The sequence below is a fragment of the Ptychodera flava genome, chromosome 9, assembly GCF_041260155.1.
Source record: "Ptychodera flava strain L36383 chromosome 9, AS_Pfla_20210202, whole genome shotgun sequence".
Classification (NCBI taxonomy): domain Eukaryota; kingdom Metazoa; phylum Hemichordata; class Enteropneusta; family Ptychoderidae; genus Ptychodera; species Ptychodera flava.
Genome location: NC_091936.1, coordinates 36,985,402 through 36,996,593, shown reverse-complemented (window position 1 = coordinate 36,996,593; position 11,192 = coordinate 36,985,402). Strand labels below are relative to the sequence as shown.

The 11,192-nt window shown below is 38.4% G+C and overlaps 1 protein-coding gene across 1 annotated transcript; it reads left to right on the top strand.

The window, feature by feature from the left end:
• Positions 1 to 4,377: 4,377 nt before the first annotated feature.
• Positions 4,378 to 10,714, top strand: LOC139139674 (tyrosinase-like). The gene is made up of 7 exons (XM_070708538.1): positions 4,378 to 4,721; positions 4,873 to 5,285; positions 7,397 to 7,790; positions 8,104 to 8,287; positions 8,662 to 8,819; positions 9,012 to 9,110; positions 9,902 to 10,714. The coding sequence occupies exons 1-7, from the start codon at positions 4,430 to 4,432 to the stop codon at positions 10,015 to 10,017; spliced, it is 1,656 nt and encodes a 551-aa protein (XP_070564639.1). The 5' UTR covers positions 4,378 to 4,429; the 3' UTR covers positions 10,018 to 10,714.
• Positions 10,715 to 11,192: the final 478 nt, after the last annotated feature.

Sequence of the window (11,192 nt, the reverse complement as noted above, 5' to 3'; positions counted from 1 at the left end):
TTATTAGCAAGTATCATCTGTGCGGAGAAATGAAACGAGCAAAACTTATATAGTATATGGCGCAATAGGTGACTGACAGACTAAACCGAACACTCTCTAGTTGGGGAGAGGACGCATTTTCCTCTTAATAACATAGTGCTAGCTACGACAACAAGAACAGAATGGTCGTTTGTTTCAGTTGTTTTTCTTTGTAGACTAAGTGTGATTAAAGGTTAAACGTAAAGTACGTATTACGTATTTGTACAGGAAACCGTAAACAGGTAAACGCAAAATCGTACATGCGTGAAACGAAAGTAGTAGTTCCATTTCATTTTTGTCGTTCATCTCCATCGTATAGTGAATTTATTCCCTAAGACATGCTGAACTGTCAACACAGCGTATGAATGTTTGGCTATGGTTGTTATTATTGACACGTGACCTCGATTTCATGTGCGAAGTAAAATCACAAGTAACAATGCCAGACTTTTGGAGTTGGAATTATACAATGTTAGGGAGTAGTCTAAAAATAACTGAAGTCAGGTCATGGACCAAAATTGTGAAAAAAAGACATCAACTTATTCCTATATTTCCTCTTGGCTTCAAATAATGAGTCACACACTCAAGTGTTACAAAACAATACTGAACTACGTAAAAAACATTCTCATAAATACATTTTAGTGCCCTGTGACACTGCCTCGTCTGAGCGAACCGTTAACGATGTTTACACACCGATATTAAGGCAGTACGCGCCTCGAAACTGATAAACTATTTTTTTCTCAAAACTTTCGTTTTGGTAACATTAAACCTACTTTTGTCAAATCAAGAAGAAAAATCCGGGTTCACTATTGAAAGTTTGGAGCTAGAGAAATAATTACCCAGCACGTACCGATATTTGAAATACTGAATGGCCGCCATCCCTGTGTCATCTCTATAGGGAAAATCAAATTTCGATTTCCACAAAACCAAGACTGTGAGAAGTTTCCTTTGACACTAGAAGATCTTCAAAATGAGCTCTCATTGCAAGGTGTGTACACACGAGAGTGGTGATAAAATGTTGAGATTTCGAATAGCTGTCTCGAGGCGCATTCTACGTTGATTATAGGTCTTCATATTCATCTATTTGAACAATTGATATTCCACGCATAGGCTTGTTAATAATTCGGTTGAAAACCCTCTGCCAGCCTATGAACGATTGTTGCATGTGTGTTGACGACTCGTCGATTATGAACTATCGCGTGAGGTTTATATGACGGGATTTTCCACGCTCTGTCCTCAGGTGAACGCTATATCCCCTGAGGAAACAAACAGCAGGGGATCGTTGAAATGAGGTCAACTGATCATTCAGATGGCGATATATTTAGATTTGCTTCGTGCAAAGAAATGAAGGATGTCACGGTGTCCTGTGTCTTGTACGCATTGACCTTGCAGTTATCAGGATGCGCTGCACGTGACGTACGGCCTGTGAGTCAGTGTCAGTACCTTCACTGATGTTGTAACCAAGTTTTAACTCGTAACGTTATCACTTTCATAGACTTTAAAATTAATTAGTTGTGCAATTTCAGTATATTTTAAGGCTTTTCTTTCTATTCTGTCTCTAAAATACAGAATCTCTTTCAATTTCTTTAATGTGTAAAACGCGTCATTTGAAACTACTCAAGACCGCTTGTGTAGATAGGTTGTATGTAGTGTATTGCTAACGACTGAATTTAGTAAGGACTGGAATACACTTTCCAAAACTATAATTCAGGATAGTCCTGCATATCGCACATAATGCATTGTATTGACAAAACGAATACTGTTTATCGCAACATGATTAAGGGAAAGCATAAGAGAGAGTTATATTGAGGTAACGGTAGGGATCGCAAAGCTTTCAATAACTGGGCCTGACAAACCATTGCAAGTTTTCGGTTATAAGCTTCACTTTAAGTCCTTGCTATAATACAACAGCGTCGTGATGTTTCAGGATCGAAATTTCTATCTACGTTCTCTGACTACGTCTACAAATATATGTCTATATACGTGCAGTATGGCAGAGTCACATGGGGAGTGCGTGGTAAAGTGCCCCTCTATCTAGAAAGCGCAATTTCGATTCCAAAAACTCGGTTCTGAATATTGTAATGGATGAGTCAACATACCGTTTTGGGACGTAAAATAGCAAAGAGGTGGAAGGTCGCTCTCACAACAGGCCGAAACGATCTGTCAAAACACTGAGAAAGACGGAGGTCCAAGCTCAACGCCATTCTCCTGTCATCGCTAATGCTATGTACATCATTCAAAGGAAGAAAAAGGGGAGAATAGGAGAAGCCATTCTCATGATATCATCGCCAAAGATGTGAAATCATGGGGAGGGTGTTACACAGGACATCTTTAATGGAATAAACAATAACGATAAAGTTAATAACCATTGTCCCTCATTTATACGTGCAATTAATCGAAAGACCTGAAAAGGAATCCTAGCCTTTTCAAAACCGTTCACACGCTATCAATTCCAAGACAGTAACCCAAGTTGGAAACTGTACCATCAGGAAGTTGAAACTTCATAGTATAGTATCACTTGATAGTTTGTTTGAGGTCAGAGTAGAAAACTAGGTCAGAGTGATAAGTGCCACTTTGAAAAAACTAATTTTTTTTTAAAAATCTAAGCTTATGACGAGCCCATAAGACTTGAATTCGTAAACTAATCCGTGGGGTCAAACATGGACTAAACCTCTGTTGGTTGTCACTTTAGAAACATTTCTCTTTACTTTTGTTTTGTCTGTGAAATGCTCTTGACTTTGAAATTCTTTTTCAATACACACTCTCTATATATGAGTGATGTCCACTGTTATTATTGATAATTGAAGACTGTAAGTCATTCAACTACTCATGGGACAACTAAGAAAAACCAATCGCCTTGGCAAGGAGTAAGCCTCAGTTGATGACACAGTTTACTGAAGACTATGCCAAAATCCTGTGTACATATGCGAGGAAGCTTTTGTAGTGAAAGAGGGTTTTCGGGGAGGTTTCTTCGTAACGAATGAACAGAACTGGAGGGTGGGAGGAGAAATTTACGAATCGACGCTCTCCGCTCCATTGTTTTTATTTCCTGCATTCTACCATAATATGTTTATATAAATAAAATACAGTTACAATTTCTCAAAATCGGGTGGGCGTGCTGTCCCTGGTGTGAAAGGGGAGCATTCACTGGACATTTATAACTTGTCATCGTCGGATTCTAACGGCACAATAATGAAATTCAGCTAAAATGTCAGACAATAAATGTATTTAACGGCGTCATCCGTTGCTGTCTTTTTCAATGTTTAATAGCGTTTTAAGACAATCCTTACATTTGCTTTGACACAGGATTTATGTTGTACTGTGATCAGCTGATTCATTAGAGAGGTCTCAAATTACACCACGTCTCTCAGTGTGTGTGTGTGTGTGTGTGCGTGCGTGCGTTTGTGTATGTATGAAGTCAGAAATAAAGTAATTAAGGTGCGTGTGTGCGTGTGTGTATGTATGAAGTCAGAAATAAAATGTTTAAGAATAATATTGTATATATTTAAGTGAAATCAATATCTATCTATCTATTTATCTATCTATCTATCTATCTATCTATCTTCTTATCTATATGTGACAATATATCTATCTATCTATCTATCTATCTATCTATGACTATATATGATTATATGATTATATGACTATATGACTATATATGACTATATATGACTATATATGACTATATATATATATATATATATATATATATATATGAAATCACTAACACTGAAAAAATATTTCACTATGAGACCGGAAGATTTCACTGAGTACATTTGAAGAATAAAATTTGATTCCACGGCGTACGATCTTCTTCATTTAGATGTATTACGGTCATGTGACTTTTGTGTAGGTTGTCAAGAGAGACTCAATCTATTTCTTGTACTCGACTGAACGTCTTGTGACATCCTGGCGGGCAGTCACTGTGCCTGTGACATACGAAAATCCCCAGATGTCCTTTTCGCCATAATTTGGTGAAATATGCAACATGCAAACACACTCACAATGTTATGTTTTTCGTTCACCATAACAAGCGTGCCGCTGCACCCATTCTACGGAATGTAAAACGAAAGTTCAAAGCGGAACAATGCATCCGTCAATAGGTGAGCGGTGTGAGGCGAAGGGTCAACGAAATTGTGCAAAGTGTGCCAGCGCCTTTATGCTCGGTTTCTTCCGACCAATCAGGCATCTGGAGGGAGCTTTTCGCATTTATTTAGAAGCTGACGAAAAGGTCATGCATGTACCATATTCGTAACGACCTCGTAATAAAAATACCCCACTCTATGATTAGAATTATGATGTAAATCTTCTAAATGTTTGAGTACTATAAAAACCTTCAAAAAAATCAAAATTGCTACATATACAGAAGCATTTTACCCTAGTATTACCCCCACTTACCCCTCACTGCAAAGTCATGATTGAAAGAGATTCAAGCTACCATTTCACAGTCATCTCCTGTCTTTTAGCCTTACTCTTTCACAGATATGATGCACTTCTTCCTAAGACTTGTATCTCGAGTGACATTCTTTCCTCCAAGGAATGTTGTCCCCTAGCCAGCGGGACGGCAGAACAGTGCGGCGGACCAGGCCGGGGTCGTTGCGAAGACCTGCAGGTACAGGTGACGGATGTCACCGACGGTTTTGACGGCGACAAGGAACGTTTTCAGTGGCCAACAACGTTTTTTAATCGAACTTGTCATTGCTTCGGTAAGTTACAGAAACGTTCGCAATATGCGACTTTCATTATGATTCTACTTCATAAAATTTATTAAGCTTCCTAACGCTTTCATCAGTAGTTATCGAGGCATATACCTTGTTGCTCAGTAAGGCTCATCCATGCCATCCCTGCTTTCTTTAGGGAATTTTGAGGGAGTTGACTGCAGTATGTGCAAGTTCGGGTGGACTGGACCAAACTGCGACGTAAAAAGGCAGAGAGTCCGACGTAATATTCTACAGATGGGCAAAGACGACGTCGAAAAATTTAAACGGTATCTACTGATGGCCAAAGACACAGTGAGTGATTATATGATACCAACAACGCTCTACCAAGATATGGACGATGGAAGAAATCCTCAGTTCAATGAAATCAACGTGTATGACCAATTTGTGTGGTATCATTATTACGTCGCGAGACAAAACCTGGTCCAGACGACACAGACCAACACCAATATCGAAAAATCGTCCGTGTTCGCTGACTTTGCACACGAGGGACCGGCGTTTCTCACATGGCATAGAGCTTACCTGCTCACATGGGAGAGAGCTCTACGAGAGGTAAGACAAGTCCTTAAATTCTTTTCAAGATGAAAAGAGCCGATTTCAGAAAACGGGTTGGGTTGATATTTTACGTATGGTTTGCCTTTTAAAAGAATTCCGAACACAGATAAAAGCTTTCCCCTACTGCGCTAAGCTATCGTTACCATTTGAAAAAAGTCCCTTCCCGATAACAAGTTTTCCCTCCTCCCTTTACCTCACGAAGTTTTTCCTTCTCCCTAAATCTCCTCATTTCAAACGTCCCCAATTCCCTCTCTCCCGTCACATTACTAGTATTTTGCCTTTTCTATCCTAGTCTTACTCCCTGGCCATACGCTGGGCCTGTTACAGGTGTCCGATGGCCAAAACAACAGAATATTCGGCTCTGCACCGGTCCGCAAGTTGGCTAAAATCGACACCAAATGTGATATTTTTTCACTTAAAATGTTTCGAACATATTATACCTTCTTGTATCGTCGTGTATTAAGGCTCGCATCGCAGTGGATCGCTGCTGTGATGATTAAAACTTGACAAAAAAACACTCATTCAAGTAGCCCTGGAAGACAGCTACAACAGGGTGGTTGTCAAAGGCATGTCAGCGTTATTTTCCTTAAAGTGGACTACTCGAAATATCGACTAAGGTATGAAAAAAGACGCTTAATACTCGTTTAATACTCCCCTGCAAAGTTGAAGTTAATGACGTCCTGGCACTTCCTGGCACGATGATGGTCAAGTACGTGAAGTAAAAATTTGCATTGAATCTGCAAGTAGCCAGCACTTCAGCAGTGCAGACAGGCCTTTAGACCCAAAGTCGCGTGTGGTTCGATACACCTGATACACGGCGGTCGCTGTGTGGTATGCATGCCACACAGCGACCGCCGTGTATCAAACTACACGCGACTGTGATTAGACTCACTGATCATGTGACAAAACATCACGACAGACCATTCAAATTTACCGGGTATTCGACATTGATTCAACGAAGGCATCTTCCGTGCACTACGTGGGCGATCACACGACTTCTGCGCAGTATGGGAGATTTACCTACTTCTGACACTGGAATGCGGAAGTACTAGGCTGTGTATCGAACACCCTGCGAAGACAACGAAGGAATTGTGTACTTAACAGCTTCGAATTTGCCCATAATCTATGATATGTTGTACAATCCGGCTGCATTCTACTACATAATATTGAAATTTTAAACATTAAGTTGTGAAGAATTCCTATGCAATAATTCTTTTAACTCTTTTAACTTAAATCGGAGACATAAAAAATATAGGTCAGCCATACATTGTCTTCATTTACCAGCTATGACTTACAAACCGACAATAATAGTGCCATTCACGCGATTTTCTCGGAAGAGAGGAAACACATTAAGATCCGGAGGTATAAAATAGCGCATATTTGGTTTCAGGAAACATTCATTAACTTTCATCGAGCGTAACGAATCAATTAATACCAATCGACTTACATCGTCGTCGTCGTCGTCGTCTACATTAGAGTCAGCTTGGCGGTAGAAACGAAACTTAGGACGCTTCGTAGAATACAGGAAATCAAATGAGAATACAGACTTTTAATTTTCGCACAGGGGAAAAATAGAAGATTAACTGTAAACTTATAAGTACTCAGTCTATCCTAAACGATTATAGGTGCATAAAACTAGAAAGGCGGCGCTGCCAGGCGTATGCTAGGCCTTTCTAACGATTCGCACTCAATTGTATACTGGACACGATCAACGAACAAGCATGAACGACTGGAACGATCCGTGTTAAATCCACCTAAATATCAGATTTTTTAAAATTAAAGTACTCGAAAATATTTCTATCGGTACGTGTATGCAGAATAAGGTAAACGTGTTTCTCAACAATTGGTTCGGCTACGAATCTCGAAATGTAACAACTGTAACGGTGGCCGTTGGTGTTAACTCAGAAATAGGGGTAATTAGATGAAAAAGGTATTTTACACAATTATACGGTGAGATCCCGTAGTACTCGTTCGAGTCCCCTGAAGTACAGCAAAGCTTGAGTAACTTTGGGGCGCTTGTTCTACATTAAATATACTGTATACTGTATAATGATTGTTTCATTAGAAAGTCTCAATTTCGCCAGTGCAATTTCGCTCTCTTTTGACAGGTATCTGGTGACGATGATTTCACAATACCATACTGGGATTGGGCCGGAGAATCTGACTGCAATGTGTGCACCGACGAGTATTTTGGGGGAAGTGACGCAACAGACAATAACACACTAACGGGTTCCTTCGAAAATTGGCGAACTCTTTGCGCTGACTTTGAAAACCTCTCCGAACGAGGGCAGCTGTGCAGCAACAACGTCAACGAGTCCAGTCTACCTTTTCTGACGCGCAACCCTGGCGGCAACGAAAGACCACAACTGCAAAAGTTGCCAAGCAAAGAGGCTGTGTATTACGCCCTCAGTGTCAGAGACTATGACAACCTTCCGCGTGACTATGACTATCTTGACAATAACTGGACCCAGTCGGACTGCAGTTTTCGAAACTTACTGGAAGGTAAGCTCTAGTTTTAATAATTAGGCATCGTATGGTGGCGTACCGCTAATGGAAAGCACCAAAAACAAAATAAAACTGTCGCGATCAAGGCATGTTTGGTTTTACTTGTATAACGAGCACAACTGTAATTAGTGGTTGGTTGGTTTGTTGGTTGTCATTATGCATATACATACATATATATATATATATATATATATATATATATATATATATATATATATATATATATATATATATATATATATATATATATATCTCATAGCCAAAATAAGGACGGAGAAGCATAGCTGTGAGGTTGTCGATTCTCTTCTAGGCTTTGCTGACTCAGAGCACAGGACGGGACTTCACGTCCGTAACGGCGAAGTCACTCAGCTACACAACAGCGTCCATCTGTACCTGAACGGCACAATGAGTCTGGTACCGACATCAGCAAACGACCCGATGTTCTTGGTTCATCACGTTAACATAGACAGAATCTTCGAGAAATGGCTCCGAAGGTAAGCGTGCGATAACTTCACTTTCTGGACTCAGAATGGAGATATCAAAAGTATTTAAGTAATCATATGATTTAGGGCCCGGGAGCTTGTCATTGTAAGAGCTTGTTCGAAGAGGAACAGAATCCCTTTGCTGTTTGTTCGTTCTACGAACCCAGACGTATATAACATAACTTATTCGAAATTGCGGGTACCGACTTACGGTGCATTTGATTTTGTGTGGAGTTGATAGTAAGTATATTGTAAACCGGAAACCGAGCAAACTTTTTCTTAATGTCTCTAAATATTTACGGATTGTTTTAAGCTTGTACAAAAGTCATGTAGAAATCACAATTTAGCAAATTGCTAATGAGTTAATTGTACATTTTTTTATAAAGGCATGGTGCGACACGTGACGAATTCCCCAGCAAGTCCACTCCGACAGGACACAGCCGCTATTCCTATATGGTTCCCTTCTTCCCCGTGTACACCAACAACGAGTTCTTCCAGAGATCGGAAAACTTCGGATACACTTACGAAGGAATTGATGATCAAGGTTGGATTTTGAATCATTCCAATATTAACAAACTGAAATCTCGGGCAGTTTTGTCCTCATATGTTGCGATATTTAATTGTGCAAACCTTTTTAGTTTCCCGTTTTTGAATATTGATAGTGATATCAAGATTGATAATTTATAAACTCATATGGCTAAATTTTTAAGTTATTATAATTTCTAATTTTACATAGGCCTCCCTCTCGATTCGAACGAGCGTGAGCTTGAATTGAAAGCTGTCAATCAAATGGAGAAATGCAAACCAATTACGCCACCGGACGATTATTCTTTCGGTAAGTGTACCTTTTAGTTCCGATTTAGACAAAGCATTAAGTGCGGATCGACAGACACTGTATATCAAGATACACTTTTCAAAAAAATAAATACATGCAATTAATATTTTGGCTGTAAAACAAAACGGTCACGAGGGACGACATGAAAGACATACAAATGATATTTTTTCACTGATTTGGTACTGATTTACTACGGACCTTGATTTACTGAATGTTGTATATATATATATATATATATATATATATATATATATATATATATATATATATATATATATATATATATATATATATATCGTTAAAATTCAACATTCCTCCAATCACAAGTGTCCCAGACATTTCAATTCTGATAAATTTCACGAGTGCACAAACGTTAAACAGTAGTAGTTGAAAGTTTAGAACTTAAAACTATTGTGCGAATTGTACTTATACATACAGTACATAGGATATACCTAATCTAATACAATTTACTGGTAAACACGTGCGTCCAGCGTGTATCTTTCAGAAAATATAATCAAGACGATAGGCACTAATTTTGGCAGAATGCTTTACTTGTTCAAATTTCTCAAAAGTGTTAGGTGCCCTATAGCTTAATGTGGCAATATTACAAATTTCTCCTAAAAACAAGTATTGCTTAAAAAGGAAAGCAGATGAGCTTACATCATTAAATTAAATCGAAATTACTTCACTATCCAATTATCCCAAATTAGATCCAATCACGTTCATCATCATTTCACTTTACTTCATCATGATATTAATAGTACATTTCTTAATCAATCTTTCCTATACAGATTTCACTCTATTGATACTTATTGCCGTTTGTGGTGCAATATTATTTCTTCTTGTGCTCATTATTGTCGCCTTCTGCTGCTGCTGCAAATCACGGAGTGGTTACGAGAAGGTGTGACCATGGTAACAGTGGATGGTTCACTTCAAATGTAATCAAGATACTTGGAGAGACATACAGTTTCTTTTCACGGTTCCATCTCACCAGTCTTCAGGTTTTCTACATCTACGTGTAATGTACAAAATATACATATTTGCAAACTTTTACAGTCAATTATACTAGGAGGAATATTATTTTAGGAGAGAGCAAAATCAAATCGCTGGGAAAGAGTGATGGGACATATCATGAGAAGAGGGGGAAAAGGGAATGTAGAGAGGGGTGGTAGCAGAGAGGGCGGAGGGATACTTTTCAGATTGTTGGGGAGCAGTTGCGAACATTTTAACTTCCCATTTCTTTCTTTTCGAAAGTACTTTTAAGGTAAATGAATATGTAGTATATAATATAAATTAATATATTCAAATGCAGGGGTACCTCTCTTGACAACTACTTGAGAACGGTCGGATTGGTTGGTTGGTTGCACCAGTTATTATATCAGGTCATGTATTTACCTGAAAATTCAATTTTTCATCTCAAGCATTTACATAAGTACATCCGCATTTTGTCTTCAAATTTGCATGTATAATTGAAAATTTATATTTTTGTTTGTTGTTTTGACTTTGTTCGTATTCATTGTGCTTTATAGAAATACAGTTATGTCTGGTCATTTCCTTGTACATTTTGTGAAGACAGTGTAAATAAAGTGTTTTTGGTACACTTGAATTAGCTTTTGACTCTCTGAATTACCTTTCCTGTATTTCGAAAGGGTTATAACACTATTGGAACTAATTTGGGAGAACAAGAAATTTCAATTGTTGAAATTTATCAAAAGTGTAAGGTGCCCTACAGATGAAAGTTGCAATATTACAAAATACCCATAAACAAGTTAGTTACAAAAAAGAAAAATTAGCTTAAATTTGCTGATAAAACCAAAATTACTGCAATATCCTTTTCTTCCAAATTAGTTCGTCATGTTTTATATAAAAAGAATCATTTTCATATTCAAAGAAATGGTCGATCTCTATCCGACGTTGTACATAACTTTTTAACCTTCCCCGATGATTATCATCGCTAACCACCATTTTTCTAATCTACATCCAAAGAGACAACCCTAGCCTTGAAAGTAACACAATGTATACCGGAAAGATGAAAGTTCGAGTAAACGTCAAAGCGCGGTTAAATTATGCACGACGATTCGG